The 21,249-nt window shown below is 55.1% G+C and overlaps 1 protein-coding gene across 1 annotated transcript; it reads right to left on the bottom strand.

Moving 5' to 3' along the window:
• Nucleotides 1-14,602: 14,602 nt before the first annotated feature.
• On the bottom strand, nt 14,603-19,573 carry RTL1 (retrotransposon Gag like 1). The gene is made up of 2 exons (XM_036296643.1): nt 16,585-19,573; nt 14,603-15,666 (listed from the first exon to the last, which is right to left on the bottom strand). The coding sequence occupies exons 1-2, from the start codon at nt 19,571-19,573 to the stop codon at nt 14,603-14,605; spliced, it is 4,053 nt and encodes a 1,350-aa protein (XP_036152536.1).
• Nucleotides 19,574-21,249: the final 1,676 nt, after the last annotated feature.

Here is a 21,249-nt window from a genome sequence, read left to right as displayed (position 1 = left end):
CGGGGAAATGGACAAGAGTCGGCGGATGGCGGAGAGCCTGGGCCAAGGTGGCTTGGGGAAGTGGTACAGAGAAGGGGCCACCTGACTTCTTTGTGGGGGCAGGGAGTAGGAGGGGCCCAGAAAGGAGAAGCTATGTGTGCCTTTCTCTCTCGCTGGTGGCTGACATCTCAGAAATGGAGCCAGGAGTTCTGCCTCCCTCCCTGGTCCCTGGTATGGTTCCTGCCTCTCCCTGAGCTTTGGGTCCTCTCACTCTGCATCCCATTCTCTGGGCCAGCCTCCTTGCTGTCTACTCTGTTGGAGATTATGCAATCCCCCCCAGATCCTTTGATGCTGGTTACATCTTTCCCTTGTTTAGATGGTAAAACTGATGCTCAGACAGGTTTCTTGAATGTCACATGTAGGAACTCAGATGGAGGGTTAAGGATCAAATTCTTTACACCAAAGAATTTGGTGGAAAGAATAAATGCATGAATGATGGGGGTAGTGGTGGGGGAGGCAGACCTTTACTTCTCATTGCACAGCCCTGGAGTTATTTAAGGCAGAGTTCAAGAATAGGAATGTGGGTTGGAGGAGGGAGAGTTATTGGGAGTGGGGATGGGTGGGCTAGTCTGAGATGGGACTGGTCATGCATCTGGGGTAAAATCAGAAAATGGAAGACTAGATTGTGAATTGTTTGTAAAGCAAAATTTGTTCTATTGTAAAATCCTGAGCTATGTCCTTGCTACTTTGTGCTGTTACAATGTACTTCCGTTATCTAAAATGATGGTGGTCATGATGGTGTTTTGTCTATTGATTTTAATGTCTTTGGCTGTCAAATATCTATTTTTGAAGTTTCTAGGTCCTGGAGAGTCAGAACCCTGGACCCTGTCCATGAAGACCTTGTGGATGTTCTGGGGGGGAGGGGATATGAACTTGTGGGGTATGACAGTGGCTCAGATGTTTTAAAGGTCTCCTTTAATAATTGGGGTGGACCTTGGTGGTCTTCAGATGTTTCAGGATTTCTAATTTGGAATTCTGCCTTTGGTAGATGAACTTCGAGAACGTTTAGGCTTGTTTAGTTGCTTGTTTCCATTTGATTATGAATCAGAAATCAGGTGGTGTGTGCAGACTGTCTAGGGACCTGTAGGGTTGTGGTGGCACCCTTGGTGTCTTACCTTCCCCTCAGCATGGCCATCACTTACTATGGTAGAGACTGCAGCTCTGGAATGTTTTTGAGGACAGATACCACTCTTAGGTTCCTGTGTCAACTAGGCCCCTCCTCCACTCATATGTCACACTGAGCCCCACCTCCACTCATGTGTCACAGTAGAGCCACTTCTCCACTCATATGTCACACTGACCCCTCCTCCATTTATATTAACAGGGAGCTCCTCTTCTACTTATGTGTCACACTAAGCCAATTCTCTATTCATGTGTAACATTGAGCCCCTCCTCTACTCAATTGTCACTCTATCCCCTCCTTTATTGATATGTCACACTGAACCCTCCCCTACTCATAATTAGCAAGAAGCTCCTCCTCTAATGTGTCATATTGAGCCCTTCCTCCATTCGTAATTAAAGGGAGATCCTTCTCTACTCATGTGTCACACTGACCTTCTCTTGTACTCATATGTCATAGTGAGCCCCTCCTCCACTCATATGTCACTCTGAGATTCTTCTCTACTCCCGTCACAGAGACCTTCCTGTATTCATATGTCACAATGAGCGCCTACTCCACATGTCACCTCCTCTACTCCATTCTTATGTCACACTGAGCCCCTCCTTCACTCATATGACACACTGAACTCCTCCTTTTCTCATGGCACCCTGAGCCCCCATCCACTTATGTGTCACACTGAGCTTCTACTCCATTCTTATGTCACACTGAGCTCATTCTCTACTCATATGTCCCACCAAGCCCCTCCTCTACCCATATGTTACATTGAGCCCTCTCTCTACTCAATTGTCACATTAAGCCCTGACTTCACTCGTGTCAAACTGAGCTTCTACCCCATTCTTAAGTCACACTGAGTTATTCCTTTACTCTTATGTCTCCTCCTCCATTAATATGTGACACTGAGCCCTTACACTACTCATGTGTCACACTGAGCCCCTACCTCACTCATGTGTTACACCGCACCCCTCTTGTACTCCTCCTCTACCCATGTGTCTAATTGACCTCCTACTGTAGTCATGTGTCACAATGAGCTCCAACTCTACTCATGTGTCACACTGGGCTTCTCCATTCTTATGGTAGACTGAGATCTTCCTTTATCCTTATGCCACACGGAACTCCTCCTCTACTCATATGTCGGCCTGAGCCTCTCCTCCTCTCTTATGCTACACTGAGCCCCTTCTTCACTTAAGTGTCACACGGGGCTCTTTTTCCACCCATATGCTACACTGTACCCCTCCTTTACTCATGTCAAACTGAGCCTTTCCTCCTCTCATGTGTCACACTGAGCTTCTCCACTCTTATGAGCTCCTCCTCTCCTCATGTGTCACACTTAGCCCCTTCTCAACTCGTGTGTCATACTGATCTCTCCCTTCACTCGTGTGTTATATTGAGCTCCTCCTCTACTCATGTTTCACATGAGCTCCTTTTCTAATCATATATCATACTGAACTTCCCCACTCTTAGGTCACACTGAGTTCTTCCTCCACTACTATGTCACACTGAGCTCCTCCTCTAATTGTGCCACACTGAGCTTCTACTCTACTTATGTGTCAAACTAAGCACTTCCTCCACTCATATGTCACACTGAGCCCCTCCTCTACTCCCGTGTCATATTGAGCCTCTTCTCTATTCATGTGTCACTCTGAGCTCCTCCTCTACTCATGTGTCACACTGAGCTCTCCCACTCTACTCATTTGTCACACTGAGTTCTTCTACTTTGATTTTCAACTGAGCTCTTTCTTCACTCTTAGGTCACATTAGGCTCTTCCTCTACTCATATGCCATTCTGAGTACCTCCTCTACTCATGTCACACTGATCATCTCCTCTATTCATGCATCATATTGAACCCCTTCTCTTCTCATGTAATATTTACCCCACCCCCACTCATATGTCACACTGAGGTCCTCCTCTCCTCATGTGTCACACTGAGGCACTTTTCCACTCATAAGTCACACTTAGCTTCATCTCATGTGTCACAGAGACCTTCCTTTACTAATGTGTCACAGTGAGTTTCTCCTCTACTCATGTGCCACAATGATCCCTTCCTCTACTTATATATTTGTCACCCTGAACCTCTCCTCCACTCATATGTCACGCCGAGCTCCTCCTCTTCTCATCTGTCAAATTGAGCTCCTCCTCCACTCATGTTTCACATTGAGCTTCTGCTTCAGTCATGTGTCACACTTAGCTTCACCCCCACTCATATGTCACACTGACCCTTTCCTTTACTCGTGCATCATACTAAGCTCCTCCTTCTCTCATATATCCAGTCTTTCCTGTATTCATGTTTCACACTTAGCCCCTCCTCCACTCATATGTCACGCTGAGTTCCTCCTTCACTCACCTTTCACAGTGAGCTCCTCCTCTCCTCACATGTCACACTTTGCTCCTCCTCCACTCATGTGTCATACTGAACTCGTCCTTCACTGCTGTGCTATACTGCGCTCCCCCTCTACTCATGTGTCACAGTGAGCCCCTCCTCTACTCGTGTCACACTGAGCTCTTTCTCTAGTCTTATGTCTAATTGAACTCCTTTTCCATTTGTATGTCACACTGAGCTCCCCCTCTACTCATGTTTTATACTGAGGCCAGCCTCTACTCACGTGTCCCACTGAGCTTCTGCTCTACTCATGTACACTTCCTTCATTGATGTGTCACACTTAGCTCCTCTTCCACCCGTGTGTCACAGGGAGCTCCTCCTCTACTCATATGTCACACTATCCCATCCTCTACTCATATGTCACACCGAGATCCTCTTATACTCGTGTCATAGTGAGCCCCTCCTCTACTCGTGTATCACACTGAGCCCCTCCTCTACTCACGTGTCCCATTGAGCTTCTGCTCTGCTCATGTTTCACACTGAACTCTTCCTTCACTGATGTGTCACACTTAGCTCCTCCTCCACTTGTCTCACAGCGAGCCCCTCCTCTACTCATGTGTCACACTGAGCTCCTCCTCTTCTCGTGTGAAATTGAGCTCCTCCTCTAGTCATGTGTTACACTGGGCTCTGCCTTCACTCATTTGTCACACTGAGCCCCCCCCCACTCGTATGTCACACTAAGCTCCTCTTCTACTCATGTGTCACACTTATTCTCTCCTACACTCATATGTCACACTGACCTCCTCTACCAATATGACACCTTGAGCCCCTTCTCTATTCATACGTCACACTGAGCACCTCCTCCATTCATGTCAGAGTGAGCTCCTCTTCTACTCATGTGTCACACTTATCCCCTCATTTGCTCATGTGTCACACTGACCTTCTGTACACATGTGTCACATTGAGCCTGTACACATGTGTCACATTGAGCTCCTACTCCATTCATGTTCCATATTGAACTCTTTTTTCACTGATAATGGCATACTTTGCTGCTCCTATAGTGAGCCCCTCCTCTGCTCAGATTCCTCAGTCACATGTCACAATCAGCTCCTCCTTTACTCATGTTTCACAATTAGCTTCTCCTTCACTCATTTGTCACACTGCGCTTCTCCTGTCTGTATGTGTCACATTGAGCTCCTAAACCCAATCGCTACTCATGTGCCCTATTGAGCTCCTACTCTACTCACGTTTCACACTGAGCGCCTCCTTCATTGATGTGTCACACTTAGCCCCTCCTCTACTTGTGTTTCACAGTGAGCCCTTCCTCTATGCATATATCACATTGAGCTTCTCCTCTACTCATGTGTCACAATGATCCCTTCCTCTGCTTTTCTGTCACACTGAGCTTCTCTTCCGCTTATATGTCACACTGAGCTCTTTATCTTCTCATGTGTCAAATTGAGCTCTTCCTCTACTCATGTGTCGCACTGAGCTCTGCCTTCACTCATTTGTCACACTGTGTACCCCCTCTACTCATGTGTCATACTGAACCCCTCCTCCGCTCATATGTCACACTGAGCCCCTCCTCCGCTCATATGTCACACTGTGCCCCTCCTCCGCTCAAATGTCACACTGAGCCCCTCCTCCGCTCATATGTCACACGGTGCCCCTCCTCCGCTCATATGTCACACTGAGCCCCTCCTCCGCTCATATGTCACACTGAGCCCCTCCTCCGCTCATATGTCACACTGTGCCCCTCCTCCGCTCATATGTCACACTGAGCCCCTCCTCCGCTCATATGTCACACTGAGCCCCTCCTCCGCTCATATGTCACACTGTGCCCCTCCTCCGCTCATATGTCACACTGAGCCCTTCCTCCTCTCATCTGTCACACTGAGCTCCTCCTCCCCTCATATGTCACACTGAGCCCTTCCTCCGCTCATATGTCACACTGAGCCCCTCCTCCTCTCATATGTCACACTGAGCCCCTCCTCCGCTCATATGTCACACTGAGCCCCTCCTCCGCTCATCTGTCACACTGAGCTCTTCCTCCTCTCATTTGTCACACTGAGCCCCTCCTCCGCTCATATGTCACACTGAGCCCCTCCTCCGCTCATATGTCACACTGAGCCCCTCCTCCGCTCATATGTCGCACTGAGCCCTTCCTCCGCTCATATGTCACACTGAGCCCCTCCTCCGCTCATATGTCACACGGTGCCCCTCCTCCGCTCATATGTCACACTGTGCCCCTCCTCCGCTCATATGTCACACTGAGCCCTTCCTCCGCTCATATGTCACACTGAGCCCCTCCTCCGCTCATATGTCACACTGAGCTCCTCCTCCGCTCATATGTCACACTGAGCCCCTCCTCCGCTCATATGTCACACTGAGCCCCTCCTCCGCTCATATGTCACACTGAGCCCCTCCTCCGCTCATATGTCACACTGTGCCCCTCCTCCGCTCATATGTCACACGGTACCCCTCCTCCGCTCATATGTCACACTGAGCCCTTCCTCCGCTCATATGTCACACTGAGCCCCTCCTCCGCTCATATGTCACACTGAGCCCCTCCTCCGCTCATATGTCACACTGAGCCCCTCCTCCGCTCATATGTCACACTGAGCCCCTCCTCCGCTCATATGTCACACTGAGCCCCTCCTCCGCTCATATGTCACACTGTGCCCCTCCTCCGCTCATATGTCACACTGAGCCCTTCCTCCGCTCATATGTCACACTGAGCCCCTCCTCCGCTCATATGTCACACTGAGCCCTTCCTCCGCTCATATGTCACACTGAGCCCCTCCTCCGCTCATATGTCACACTGAGCCCCTCCTCCGCTCATATGTCACACTGAGCCCCTCCTCCGCTCATATGTCACACTGAGCCCTTCCTCCGCTCATATGTCACACTGAGCCCCTCCTCCGCTCATATGTCACACTGAGCCCCTCCTCCGCTCATATGTCACACTGTGCCCCTCCTCCGCTCATATGTCACACTGAGCCCCTACTCCGCTCATATGTCACACTGTGCCCCTCCTCCGCTCATATGTCACACGGTGCCCCTCCTCCGCTCATATGTCACACTGAGCCCCTCCTCCGCTCATATGTCACACTGAGCCCCTCCTCCGCTCATATGTCACACTGGGCCCCTCCTCCGCTCATATGTCACACTGTGCCCCTCCTCCGCTCATATGTCACACTGAGCCCCTCCTCCGCACATATGTCACACTGTGCCCCTCCTCCGCTCATATGTCACACTGAGCCCCTACTCCGCTCATATGTCACACTGTGCCCCTCCTCCGCTCATATGTCACACGGTGCCCCTCCTCCGCTCATATGTCACACGGTGCCCCTCCTCCGCTCATATGTCACACTGAGCCCCTACTCCGCTCATATGTCACACTGAGCCCTTCCTCCGCTCATATGTCACACTGAGCCCCTCCTCCGCTCATATGTCACACTGTGCCCCTCCTCCGCTCATATGTCACACTGAGCCCCTCCTCCGCTCATATGTCACACTGAGCCCCTCCTCCGCTCATATGTCACACTGAGCCCCTCCTCCGCTCATATGTCACACTGAGCCCCTCCTCCGCTCATATGTCACACTGAGCCCCTCCTCCGCTCATATGTCACACTGAGCCCCTCCTCCGCTCATATGTCACACTGAGCCCCTCCTCCGCTCATATGTCACACTGTGCCCCTCCTCCGCTCATATGTCACACTGTGCCCCTCCTCCGCTCATATGTCACACTGAGCCCCTCCTCCGCTCATATGTCACACTGAGCCCTTCCTCCGCTCATATGTCACACTGAGCCCCTCCTCCGCTCATATGTCACACTGAGCCCCTCCTCCGCTCATATGTCACACTGTGCCCCTCCTCTGCTTATATGTCACACTGAGCCCCTCCTCCGCTCATATGTCACACTGAGCCCCTCCTCCGCTCATATGTCACACTGTGCCCCTCCTCCGCTCATATGTCACACGGTACCCCTCCTCCGCTCATATGTCACACTGAGCCCCTCCTCCGCTCATATGTCACACTGAGCCCCTCCTCCGCTCATATGTCACACTGTGCCCCTCCTCCGCTCATATGTCACACTGTGCCCCTCCTCTGCTTATATGTCACACTGAGCCCCTCCTCCGTTCATATGTCACACTGAGCCCCTCCTCCGCTCATATGTCACACTGTGCCCCTCCTCCGCTCATATGTCACACGGTACCCCTCCTCCGCTCATATGTCACACTGAGCCCCTCCTCCGCTCATATGTCACACTGAGCCCCTCCTCGGCTCATATGTCACTCTGAGCCCCTCCTCCGCTCATATGTCACACTGAGCCCCTCCTCCGCTCATATGTCACACTGAGCCCTTCCTCCGCTCATATGTCACACTGTGCCCCTACTCCGCTCATATGTCACACTGAGCCCCTCCTCCGCTCATATGTCACACTGAGCCCCTCCTCCGCTCATATGTCACACTGTGCCCCTACTCCGCTCATATGTCACACTGAGCCCCTCCTCCGCTCATATGTCACACTGTGCCCCTCCTCCGCTCATATGTCACACTGAGCCCCTCCTCCGCTCATATGTCACACTGAGCCCTTCCTCCGCTCATATGTCACACTGAGCCCCTCCTCCGCTCATATGTCACACTGAGCCCCTCCTCCGCTCATATGTCACACTGGGCCCCTCCTCCGCTCATATGTCACACTGTGCCCCTCCTCTGCTCATATGTCACACTGAGCCCCTCCTCCGCTCCTATGTCACACCGAGCCCTTCCACTAATCATGTGTTGCACTGAGCCTCTGTCAAACTAATGTACAACATTGATTTTCTGTCAATCCTGTGGGCCATACTGGTCCCCTCTTCTACTCATGTGTCACATAGAATCTTTTCTCCTTTCATGTTTCACATGGAGCACCTCCTGCACTCATGTGTCACAATGAACTCTTCCCTCACTTAATGTCACATGCCCCCCCCACGATGCACTACATCCAGTTTCTCTCCAACCCATGTGTTACACTGAGCACTTCCCCCACTCATGTGTCATACTAAGGCTCTTACTCACTCATGTGTCACATAGAGTCTCTCCTCCTCTCCTGTCCCACATAGAGTAGTACCTCCTTCACCATGTGTCACACTGAGCCCCCTTTCCCACTTATGTGACACAGAGCCCTTCAAATGCACCTGTCACATAGAGTCCCTCACTCATGTGTCTCATGCAGCACGTCCTTCATCCATGTGTAACTGAGCCCTTCACTGTGAATGACACATGTGTCACACTGAGTCCTTCTCCCACTCATGTGTCACATGGAGCCCCTCCCCCACTCACTGGTTTCATGGATTTCCTCCTCTACCCATGTGTCATACTGAGGCCCCTCACGTCTGTGTCCTGCTAAATTCCTCCCCACCCATGTGTCACATGGAGCCCTTCCCCAACCCATGTATCACATGGACCTCCTCATCTGTGAACCCTTTCCCGCTTCCACGCCCAGTTCTCCTTGGGGCCTGTGATAGTTACTGGCCTCCAACCATGAGGCAGGCTGTGTGAATGTGGTGTTGGTGAGTGAGTTCACTGGGAGGCCCCTCACAGGGGAAGGCGGACATAGTGGGCAAGAAATATGTGCAGGAATAAAGGAAGCTCTTTTATTTTTTTTAAGACAACATTTTATTGGGATCTCTACAGACATATAATCCAACCACTAAAGTTCACAATTCAATAGTTCTTAATGCATGCACAGGTATGTGTGACCATGCACACATTTGACTTTAGAACATTTTCATCACCCCTATAAGAAACCCCACAGGCTTGAGCTCTCCTCCCCATGCTCCCATCCCTGCTCCCCCAACCCTAGTCAGCCCCTCATCCGCTTTCTGTCTGGGGGAGACTGAGCTCCCATGGGGCTCAATGACTCCTCACAGGTTCCCAGAAGTGCCCGCTGAGCCCCACTGCAGACATAGAAGGTGAAGCAGATGGGATGGGATCAGACCTCTGATGTCACTCACAGCTTCTGCGCCAGCATCAGCCATGCTCCCCCCGCTGCCCCCCATTTCTCCCACCACCTCTGCAACCTGGCCCCTCTTTACAGTCTCCTGGCCTTCTCTTGGAAATCCAGGCCCTGGCCAGCAGAGGGAGCGGCAGGGCGAGGTGGGTTGCACCACTGTGCCACAGGTCCCCAGTGGCATGCCATGCTACCTGGGCTGGCTGTCCCTTGCTGTCGCTCCTCTAACCGCTAGCAGCAGGTGTCCTACCTGCTATCATGGCGCTTGCATTGTGCTTCCTGGAGGAGGGTCGCGGCCACAGTCAGTAAGTGGGGGGTGAGAACGGCTTCATCCAGGAGTTGATGCCCAGTTATCCAGCGCCTAGATGATGCCTTTCTTCATCCCCTTCAACCAGCGCAGCCCCGGACCCTCCTCTGCACCCCTGGCTGCATGGGTCACGCCCTCACGCTTGTGCTGCCCTGCCAGTCTCTTCCCAGCATGCTCTTCTCTTTCTCTTCTGCCGCTCCCCGAGATCCTGGAGGGGTGCCTGGGGCTGGGCCATCTCTGAGACCCCATCATTGGAGGGAAAGGCTATACCCGCAGTGGGACACTCCCCAGGGCTGTGCCCAGGGCCACCGTCTGGCTTGGTGGCTAAGAGCAGACAGGCGAGATGTAGATCAGGGCTTCTCCCACCGACAGGGCTGTGCTGTGCTTTCGTAGGGAGCCCTCTGAGGGGATCCAGCTCCCAGGAAAGAGGGGCAGGTGTTGGGGAGACCGTGTCCATTGTTCCCAGGACTGGGGTGGGGGGCGAGGCTCTGAGCAGACTGACCCTTCGCTGCCACAAGAGGAGGGTCTCCTTGAGGGGCCTTAGCCTCTACCCAGGACTCTTCCATGACCAGGAGGCTGAGGGCCCTCACAGGCGGCTGCTTCCTCTCTCCTGGAACCCAGTCTGGAGACAGTCCCGGCTTCCCCAGGACTCCCAGCTCTGTGTCCCCCGACGAAAGCTGCCAACAGTTGCCCTGCTTTCGCTCTTGTCCAGCCCTGCCCAGTCTGAGTGCCCAAAGGGCACTAGACCAGTGTCCCCCTGGGCCATGGCCTCTGTCTTTTGTGTCCCTCACTATCTCGGGTACCTGGTGGGAGGTAACCTGTGCTCATCCCCTGTGCTAGTGGCATCCTTAACCCACTAACCATCCATGCAGCCAGCCCAGGCACATGCGTGGGAGGAGGGCGGGGAGGGCCCTTAGAGTAGGACAGGGGTCATGGCTCCCGCCTCCTTTCCTGCCCTACCCCCCTCGCTCTCTCCTCCCCTGCCTCCTCCGCACCCCCTCTCCCATGCCCCCTCCTCATCTTTGCAACTTTGGTTCTTCATGGCATCAGGAGGTGGTTGTTGCTTCGGGAAGACCTTCCCGAGGAGGACACAGCTTGCACAAAGGCCGGGTGACCTCGTGGGGCAGTGGGAGTGTGTGGTGTGTGCATTTGTTGGGTGAGTGGGTTGGAGCAAGACGTGTGTGTGTGTGTGTGCGTGTGTGTGTGTGTGTGTGTGTGTGTGTGTGTGTGTGTGAGACAAAGGGAATGGAGGTGCCACCATGGAATGCTGTGAGCTCAGGACAGGCCTCTATCCCACTCAGTGACGCTTTTTGATATAAAAAGAGGAGAGGACAGTGTGTGGCAGGCGGGCCTCTCTCTTCTAAGTTTCCTTTTTGCAGAACTAAACTGACCTCTGCGGAGGCCTGGGTTCTGCTGCCGGGTGGCTGTGCGATGGTGTAGGTGGACGGCACATCAGAAACAAATCCTGTGTGTTCTGGGAGACCTTGTCAGGGGTCAGGATGAGGGCTGCTGTTTGGGTCCACCATCCCCGCTTGGTGATGCCCATCAGCCAGCAGCAGGGGCCTGGGTGTTTGGGGGTGGGGGTGGGAGATGGGCTCCGTCTGTCCTTTCCTCTTTCCCCCTTGAGGAGTGGGGCAGGGTTGCCCCGGTGGGCGGGGAGGGGGCTTCAGGCTTCCAGAGCTCCTGCCACACCTCTCCCACGGAGCCCCTAATTGGATCAGTGGCCACTTGAAGGAAGGATGGGCAAATCTGGATCTGAGAGGTGAGTACCATCAGCTGCCTGAGGGCAGGGGTGGGCTGAGGTGGGAAATAGTCAACAGCCTCATCTGGGGTGGAACTCAGGGGTCCCCCTGGTCTCTCAGATGGTGTCAGAGCTTGGTGGATGCCAGAAATCTGGCGGCTGGGGAAGGTGGACATGGTGCATTTGGGCCTGGTCTAGCATGGCCACTGGCTTATGTGCTAGGCACCTGTTGTCCAGAGTAATCAGACACTTGTCTTGAGTTTTTATTGTATTTTTTTGTGGTGGCCATGATATCAAAGCCCAGTATGTCATTTAATATGAATTTTCTTTCTTTTTTGTTTCAGGAGTAAAAAAAGGTTTGTATTGTGTGTGTGTTTAATTGTTTCTAGAAAGTGGGGACCTCATCACCCAATGTCTTTGCCTTTTCAGCCGTCCTCAGCCCCGGGGGCTGCCTCTGTTCTCTGTGAGTGGGGAGAAAGCCCTTCTGGTTGGATTCGGTGGGACCCAGGGCGACCAGGACTTCCCTGTCAGGTGGTGTAGGAGGCCATGGCCACTACAGTGCAGGCAGCCCCTCTGGTCTCCCTGTGTGTGCACGCACATGTGCGTGTCACTGTGGAAAACGTGTGCACCATAGTGGGTATTGGGACTCCCCACTGAAGGATAGGTCTGATTGTTTGGTGACAAATTATCCCTTTGGCCTTAACTAAGGAGTGGCCCCGTTGACCCTCCTCTAGCGCTGACCTGGGCTGCAGGGACATGAGAGGCCATCCATCCACCCCCCAGCCACTCAGGACAGCCCCTCCCAAGTAGGCATGTAGGTTTGCCCTGGGGGGTCCAGTCTCTGGTACCCCAAGGCCTGCCTGAACAAGACCCCGGTGTGGGAGTGGCCTCCTCACCATGACCACAGGCTCTGGCCCAAGAGAATTCACACCACAGGATGCGAGCCCCGGAAGAGTGTCATCTGGGAACAGATGGGATTTTAGGAGCCAAGGGCCCTTGGAGATTGTGTCTTGTTGCCCCTTGCACTCCCCTTCTCTCTTGCCATATCCCAATCCCGGACAAGGATACTGAACCTGTGAGAGGGGTGTGCAGCCAGTCAGCCTGGGACTGGTTGGGGTGGGGACAGGCCCAGAGACAGAGCTGAGGCCCTGGCTCTAAACCTGGAGACCCTGACCATGATCTCCTGGTGCTGCCATCAGGGCTAGATGCCTAGAACAGATGGACGGGTGCGTGAAGGCCAGTCACCCTTGGGGATCAGGGAGGCCATAGGGCATGAGGCCAGTGTGGAATTGGGGAGGGCTCAGAAGTCGGGGGTCAGAAGAGGATGTGGCTTTCCTGAGGGTGAGTGGGGAGGGGCAGGCTTGCCAGGGGGGTGGGAAGTCAGGACCCTGGAGAGCCCCTGACCTATGACCCTGAGGTCTGCTTGGTGACCTCAAGGGAGTGCCTTCAGGGGCAGATTTCTGTGCTGAGGGGGCAGCCCTGGGTGCCAGGGCCACAGGCCCAGCTGCAGCTCTGGGTCAGGCTGGGAGTGGGCCCTGTGCAGGGTGGGGCAGGGGTGCTCATCGAGGTCTGAAGCTGCTGCAGGGTGGGTGGACCCCGAGGCCAGGCAGGGGGCCCTGGGTGAGCAAGTGTGGGATGGTGGCATGAGTGAGCAGTGAGGGGGCCAGTGCCCCTCCCTCCAGCCTCCCCTCCCCCCACACTGCACCTATCCCGTGGGACCCTCCCCCTTCTCAGGGCTGTGCACTCTCAGAAGAGCCATTTTGCCACTTTAGGGCAGTGTGAGGACCTTGGCTTTCTCCATTGGGTAGGGGACAGTTGGGGGAGTGTTAGAAACTGCGGCTCCTTGGTTCTTAGACCCTGAGTTAGGAGGCAGAGTACAACCTGCCCACCCCTCATTTCTCGTGGGGGAGGAAGGCCCAGGCCAGAGGTAGGACTTGGATTTCTGGGGTCCCTACTCTGGGCCCTCAAGAAGAGGCAGTTCCCCAGTGTTCCCCCTTCCTGGATTGTGTGCCAGGCGCCAGGCAGGGCCTGTTTAAGTGGGGAGTTCCGCCCTACCATCTCCCCTCTCCTTCCCTCCCCCCTCCCCCCTCCTCCATCCTGTCCCCCCCCCCCCCCCACCACTCTCCACCTTCAGATCAAATCACAAAGTCAGATAATCTTTTCTTCTGCTTTATTTTGGGGTAGAATGGGGGGACATGCAGGGAAGGGCCTCATCTCCGTGGCAGAAAGCAGTGGTCTGGTAGGAACACTCTCAGCAGCTCAGCACAGGCTCTGGGGGTCTCACATGTCCTCAGTCTCTTTGGGAGCCCCCTGTGCTGTCAGTGCTGGGAGGGGGTTTGGGAGCCCTCCGTGTCCCGTGGAGTCAGGGGGACTCTCAAGGTTGCAAGCCCGGTAAGTACTGGTGCTATGGGACGTTCCATGGAGCACACTGTCCAGGTAAGAGGCAGAGTCAGGGTCAGGCAGTGAGTGTGGAATGGGCTGGACCGGACTGTGGGGGTGGCTCGCTTTGCAGGGGGTGGTGGGGGTGGGATGGGGACGGCACCACAGCACGTGAAGATGTGGGCGTGGGGTCGGGTCCAGGGGAGCAGGAGCACCGGAGCTGGAGGTAGAAGTCAGTGGAGCACCCGAGGTCAGTGTCCCAGGATGGCACAAGGTGGCCATGTCGCCACTTCAGCGGGGTGGGTCTCTGGCATCTGCTTGCTTGGCTGCTTCTGCTGTGCCTGATTCCTCACCTGGCCTGGGGTCATGGGGTCATTGCTGCTCATCACTGCTTTCTCCTATCATTGATCTCACTCCCAGTGGTGGGCCTGGGACCTGGAGAATTAAGACGGAAGGAATGTGTAGCCCTGAGCTGGCTCTGGGTCTCTGATGACTGGCTAGTCTGTTGGCACTGTAGATGTTGCTGGTTGATGAGTGGAAGAGATCATGGCTCTTCTTGAGTGGGTTCCCCTTGAGTCAGGAGTGGCAGGAGGAGCGCTGGGTCCGAGCAAAGCAGACAGGCACAGGGAGGCTGAGTGGAGGTGGTGTTGGGCGTCTGGCGCAGAGGAGTGGAGGGTTTGTTGCTGGTGAGGAAGTGTTTTCAGTTATGGTCCGAGTCCTCATCATCCTCAGGGAGCTCCTCTAGCCTTGCTCCGCCCCTGGCCTGTCTGCCTCGGAGGGGGACTGGATCCTCTGCGCAGATCATGGCCAGGAAGTGGGCCAGGCTCCTGGCCGCAGGGTCCTGATGAGGCAGATTGGGTTGATCTCGGTCCCCATACAACTGTCTATACAGGAAGTCGAGGATTCCACCAGAGGCCCGTGGTGGGGCTGGAGGGGTAGGGGAGGGGTCGGCCGCCGCAGCCTCCTGCATCTCGTCCTCTTTCTCTTCGTCCCCTCCCTCGTTCGCTTCCTTCACCTGGACCCCTTGTGCGCCTTCCTCCTGCACGTCGTCATCCGCCTGCGCGTCCTGCGAGGTGTCTTGCAGGCCGTCATGCAGGCCACACTGACGGTAACGTTGCAGGTCGTCTTGCAGGGCTTCTCGCAAGACGACATCACTGCCGATGACGTGCAGCTCCAGGTAGTGGCTCCTCCCGCGCAGGAGGGGCTGGGATCTGTCTCTGGGAGCGACTCTGACACAGAAGCGCTCGCACAGCATTGTCCAGAACTCAGATGGGAGGGGCAGGACCCGGGAGCCCCGGGGCAGCAGGGCCCTCTGTTCGGCCCGTTCCTCAGCCCGGATGGTGACAGTGCCCACGAGAGGGGGCATCTGGGTCAGCAGCTGGGTGATGGCCGTGGCGATGCCATGGTTTGTGAGGAGGGACGAGTCCAGAACGAGGCGCAGGGAGCGCGTGGCTGGCAGTAGTGCCACTTCCAGAGTGGGTGCGGGCAGCAGCGGGAAGTGCTGCTTCATCTTCAGTATTGCCAGCACGGCCATGGGGGCCAGGGCTTCCTTACTGATATGCAGGTCTCGGAAGAAGTGCAGAAAGAGGCTCCTCATCTGGTCCATGTTGAGATGGACAAGGAGGTTGCTGAGTATTTGGTCCATTTGTAACGGAGTCAGGGCCTCTTGCTCTTGGCTCTGCCTACTTGGCTCTTCCTGGGGAGGTACATGTTCATTCTCCTTTTGTTCCCGCAGTTCTGGGAGTTGATCCCTGAGGGACCCTTCTGTGGTGACAGGACTCAGAGGCCGGGTGTCAGTGAGGGCCCGGGTGACAGTGCGGGCCCGGGTGTCAGTGAGGGCCCACGTGTCAGTGAGGGACCGGGTGTCAGTGAGGGGCCACGTGTCAATGCGGGCCCGGGTGTCAGTGAGGGGCCACGTGTCAATGCGGGCCCGGGTGACAGTGAGGGGCCACGTGTCAATGCGGGCCCGGGTGACAGTGCGGGCCCGGGTGTCAGTGAGGGGCCACGTGCCAATGCGGGCCCAGGTGACAGTGCGGGGCCATGTGTCAATGTGGGCCCGGGTGTCAGTGAGGGCCCGGGTGTCAGTGAGGGGCCACGTGTCAATGCGGGCCCGGGTGTCAGTGAGGGCCCGGGTGTCAGTGAGGGGCCACGTGTCAATGCGGGCCCGGGTGTCAGTGAGGGGCCACGTGTCAGTGTGGGTCCGGGTGTCAGTGAGGGCCCACGTGTCAGTGCGGGCCCAGGTGTCAGTGAGGGCCCGGGTGTCAGTGAGGGCCTGGGTGTCAGTGAGGGCCCACGTGTCAGTGCGGGCCCGGGTGTCAGTGAGGGCCCGGGTATCAGTGTGAGCCCGGGTGTCAGTGTGGGCCCGGGTGGCAGTGCGGGCCCGGGTGGCAGTGCGGGTCTGGGTGTCAGTGTGGGTCTGGGTGTCAGTGTGGGCCCGGGTGGCAGTGCGGGCCCGGGTGGCAGTGCGGGCCCGGGTGGCAGTGTGGGTCTGGGTGTCAGTGTGGGTCTGGGTGTCACTGTGGACCCGGGTGGCAGTGCGGGCCCGGGTGGCAGTGCGGGCCCGGGTGGCAGTGTGGGCCCGGGTGACAGTGTGGGTCTGGGTGTCAGTGTGGGCCCGGGTGGCAGTGCGGGCCCGGGTGGCAGTGCGGGCCCGGGTGGCAGTGCGGGCCCGGGTGGCAGTGCGGGTCTGGGTGGCAGTGTGGGCCCGGGTGGCAGTGCGGGCCCGGGTGGCAATGTGGGCCCGGAGAGGCCCACGGTTGGGGTTCTGCAGCGGCAGAGAACCGCTGCCATCTTGTTCGGGCTTCTCCATGACATCGCAATGGAAGCGGCCGAAGAACTTGGCCCACTGCCCCGGGAGAATTACGGTGAGCCTGTCATTATTCAGGGAGGCTAGATCCTCTGTATTGAGAAGGATCATGATGGGCTCCTCGGTGCTCTCCAGGTAGCAAGACCACACATCCAAGGCAGCCTTAATCGCAATAGTCTTCATCCTCAGCGGAGAGGAGTTGGCCTCCTCAGGAGCGAGGTCGCGGGAGAAGAAAGCGCAGAATACTCTTTTGCCGGTTTGCTCATCAACTTGCATGAGGGAGGCGTACAGAGCGGTCATGCTGACTCCTGTGTCCAAGTAGAACTGCTTGTGGCGCTTCGGGTGGTGGAGGAGGGGTGCCTTGCGGAAAGCCCGCTTCACGCTTTCGAAGGCCTCCTGCTCCTCGTCACCCCAGTGGAAGGGGTTGGTGGTCAGCAGCTGCCGCCGCAGGGGCTCCGTGATGGCAGCGAAGCGCTCCACGAAGTGGCAGTAGGGGGACATCAGCTCCATCAGGTTTTGCAGGGACTCCTTAGAGAGGGGGATCGGGTAATCCCGGATGGTCTTCACGACGCTCTTGTTCAGCCTCACCCCTTTGGGCGTCAGGACAAAGCCCATGAATTCGACAGTGTGTTGGTGGAACTGGCTCCTGTCCAGGGAGCAGTAGACGTGGTGGTGTCGGAAGCGGACCAGGACTTGGCGGATGTGCCGGAGGTGGGCCTCCTGGCTCATTGAGTAGATCACGACCTCATTCCCGTAGGAGAGCACACATCTGCCCAGCAGGTCTTTCAGGATGCAGTGCATTACGCTCTGAGGGATGAGAGGGTCTGAGCAGATCTCAAAGGGCTGATAGCTTGTCTTCTTTTGAAGCTCCAAACCAAACGCTACTTTCCATAGCTCCTCTGCTGCCTTTTTCTTGCCTTCCTCCACAATGATCCCACGCAGCTCCAGCCTTGTGAACCACGTAGCTCCATGTAACTGTTGGAACAGTTCTGGAATTATCTGTTTCTCCTCCTGCGATTCCTCCTCTTCATTCCCCAGCCTGGCTGTTTCTTGCATCCCAGCACCCACAGGTTCCGGAGGAGCCACAGAGGGACGCGTGTCGGCGGTGCTGCTGTGATCACTGTCTCCAGCCTGCTGAAGCTCAGAGGGCTCTGATTCAGAAAGATCATCGGATCCGTCTGAGCTTGGCTGGTCGGAAGTCTCATCATCTGCTTTCTTCGGGTTGAACACGTCGGCAAGGTCGGAATACTGGGGCAACAGTCCGGGCAGCAGGCTGATGGCATGTCTCTCGAGTGTGGTCGATGGTGGGAGTGGGCTGAAGCAGTTCTTCAGGCAGTAGGGAGAGTGGAAGGTGCAGCGGCCTCTGGCCCAGTCGATATCGGGGGAGTGGACTCGGAGCCAGTTGATGCCCAGGACCACGGAGAAGTTGGGTGAAGGAACGATGTCGAATTCAATAAGCTCATGGTGGTTCTGATGAAAGCACACCAGAGGCTCGGTGTGCAGCCAGACGGGCTCGTTGCCAATCAGGGAGCCATCCATGGTGTGGATGGACTGTGGGTAGGGCTTCTCAAACAACTCAACGTAGTGCTCTTGGGCAAATCTCTCATCCATGAAGTTGGAGCTTGCCCCCGAGTCCACCAGCGCCTGTACCGCGACACTGTGGTAAGGGTTCACTCTCACCATGAGCAGCAGGAAGACGTGCCTGCGATCGATATCGGGCTGGATTTCGTAGGTCAGCCAGCTGCTGACCGGCCACTTCTCTGGAGCAGGTGAGTCCATCTTGGCCAGGTTCCGAGATTGGGTCTCTGGACGCATCCTGAGCACGGCCTTTCTCTCTGCCAGGTTCTCTTCTATCTGCAGGACGAGGGCCATCAGACTGTCCAGCGAATCTGGCTGAGGGAGCTGGAACAGATACTGCCTGATCTCCTCGTTGAGCCCCAGGCACAGGTGGGCCTGCAGGACTTCGTCTGGCCAACCCAAGGTGGGTACCAGCTCCCGGAACTCGTCGATGTAGTCAATGGCGGCGCGGTCCCCTTGCGCGATGTTGAGCATGGTGTCTTCTGCCACACGCAGTTCCTCCTTGTAATGGAACATGTTGGTCATGGCCTCCATGAAGGCTGGGTAGTTGGTAAGCAGGGGGCTTCTTTGCCGCTTCAGATTTTGGGCCCATTCGAGGGCCGTGTCTGAGAGGTGACTGATGACGAACCTCACTCGCCGGCGGTCGCTGCGGAACTTTCTCGGGTAGCCTTGTATGATCATGTGGCAGTGCACGAAGAACTCGGGGTAATCTCTTCGATCGCCCGAGAAGATTTGCGGTTCTGGCACGCGGCCTATTCTGATCGCTTTCATGAGGATCTCTATGGCTATTTTTTGCTGCTCTTTGAGGTCTTGCATCCAGAAGTACATAGAGGTGAAGGAGCTGACCCTGCCCCTTAACTCCAACTCGCCGGGCTCCTCCTCCTCCTCCTCCTCGTCTTCACTTAGGTCAGTGTCGTCGTCTTCTTCGTCCAGCTCTCCCTCATTGACTGATGCTTCTTCCATCTCACCAGGCGCCTCACCGATGGGATCCCCCACTTCCTGACGGGAAGCCTTGCATGACTCCTCCAGGTCTTGGAGTAGGTCATTGGGTGGATCCTTTATTTCACTATGTCGGCCACTGGATGGCTCCTCCATGTCTTGGAGGAGGTCAATGGGCAGCTCTCCCATTTCCTGGGCTGGGCCTTGAGCCAGCCCCGCCGCCTCCTGTACTCCGCCTTCTATCTCCATGGTGGTGTTGGATGAGCCCTCAGAGGACTCCATTTGTTTTGATGATGGATTCTTACGCTCCATCATCGTCTCAAATGAGTCTTCAGAGGGTTCTATCATTTCGTCGGATGGAAAGGAGTGTTCTCTGAAGACTGGTAAGGTGGTGATGCGTCCAGTCAGTGACTGGGACCACAGCGATCAGAACCTGGTGGGGGTAGGAGATGGGCAAGAAAGGCAGTGGTTTAGGGTCTCAAGAGGTCAGGGTCAGATTCCCCAGGACAAATCAGATTTCCAACACATTAGAACAGAGAGAAACCGGGGGAAGCCTTCGGGTCCCACGTGTGGTGCCCACAGGGAAAGAATAGAGAATATGTGTCAACCCCTGACCTTCTTGCCTACTCTCTCCCAGGCCTCCTCTGCCTATCTGGCCTGCCTACTTCCCAACGGCTGTGAGAAATTCACAGCCCATAAATTTGGTGGGGTGATGGGCCCAGAGCACCGTCGCCGGCAGGCACCTGGCAGAACACACTGGCCACTTCATTCCACCCTGGCACACGTGCCTGGTCAATGCTCCTTCCCTCCTGTGGTCACCCGAAAGCCACTGAGCTCACATGTCAGTGCTGTCCAAAGCCAGCTCTGCAGGCCAAGTGCTCTGGAGCAAGCTTGGCCTTGGTGTGAGGCAAGAGCCTCTAGCAGGGATGCCTGCTGTTTAACAAGTTCAGGGGAAGAGGAGAACATGGGCACTTGGCCACTATCCTGTCAGCTGGCTCGACTGCCCCAAATAGCTTTATTTCCTCCCTTAAATTCAAAGTAGAAATTGGGGGGGGGGGGGCAGCGGCGCGCTGGATATAGAGCTCTGGATTGTGGGTTTTATTTTTCCCATAAATATTTAGAAAACAACGAGGAGGTGCCAGAGATTTGCACGTTGCGATGCGATCCTAACTTGGAATTTTTTGGCTAATTTCTCTTCCTCTCTTTCATCAACTTGCATTGCTGTGTTTTCCTCAACTTCGAGTTGTTGGGGAAACCTGCCAGTCATCTCCCCACCCCCCCTAAAATCTCTACTTTCCCTGGATTGCCCTCTCTCTCTGTGGGGTTCAGGAACTTCCAAAAGTTCGGCCTCAGTTCTACACGTGCAAAACGTATTGACTTGCCCTCCCCTCTACCCCCGCCCCCACTTCCAGTCTTACTGGGTAGGGCTGACCCCTTCACTCCAGCAGACAGACCCGCTCTGTTGCTGGTTGGTTTTCCCCTAACATAGGGGTGTATCCAGTTGAGTTGGGATATTGAGTGAGGAGTAGAGGTGGGAGGTCTCTTTGACATCTGATTGTCTTGGAGTGGACTTTTGAAAATCTAGTCCTGGTGTTTTTAGTGGACCAAGACTGAATTTAAAGCGATGCTTTGGACGGGTTTTGCACATTTCTTTGCTGGGGCACAGCAAACTGAGTTCTGGTCATTCAATAGGTTAGCTCTACGGTTCCTGCTTTTACTTGTGTAACACCTTTTGTTACTTCTCGGTTTTCTCCATTAAAAACAAACATTCATGCCCTTCTGTAAAACTCTTCATTGCCTAATGTCCAAACCATCCAATGAGATACAAAATTCTGATCTGCTGTTTCTCAAAATTAAGTAAATCATCGTTAGCATGACAGTTAAATTTGATCCTGCAGGACCTCTGATTAAAACTTTTGTTGTTTCTTTACTGTCTACATTATTAAGTCCAAATCTTTTTGCATAAAATTCCTGACACAGAAACTCCCAAAAATCATTTTCTGGCTAAAATTTTACGGCCATAG

Source organism: Myotis myotis, unplaced genomic scaffold (genome assembly GCF_014108235.1).
Source record: "Myotis myotis isolate mMyoMyo1 unplaced genomic scaffold, mMyoMyo1.p scaffold_m19_p_1, whole genome shotgun sequence".
In the NCBI taxonomy this organism is placed as follows: domain Eukaryota; kingdom Metazoa; phylum Chordata; class Mammalia; order Chiroptera; family Vespertilionidae; genus Myotis; species Myotis myotis.
The sequence above is the reverse complement of the archived record's forward strand: the minus strand, read 5'-3'. Positions and strand labels throughout refer to the sequence as shown.

Coding starts and splice junctions, on each gene's coding strand:
- RTL1 (XM_036296643.1), bottom strand. CDS start 19,573: ATGATAGAACCCTCTGAAGACTCATTTGAGACGATGATGGAGCGTAAG. Junction 15,667..16,584: donor CCACACTGCCACCCAGACCC/GCACTGCCACCC, acceptor CTGTCACCACAG/AAGGGTCCCTCAGGGATCAA.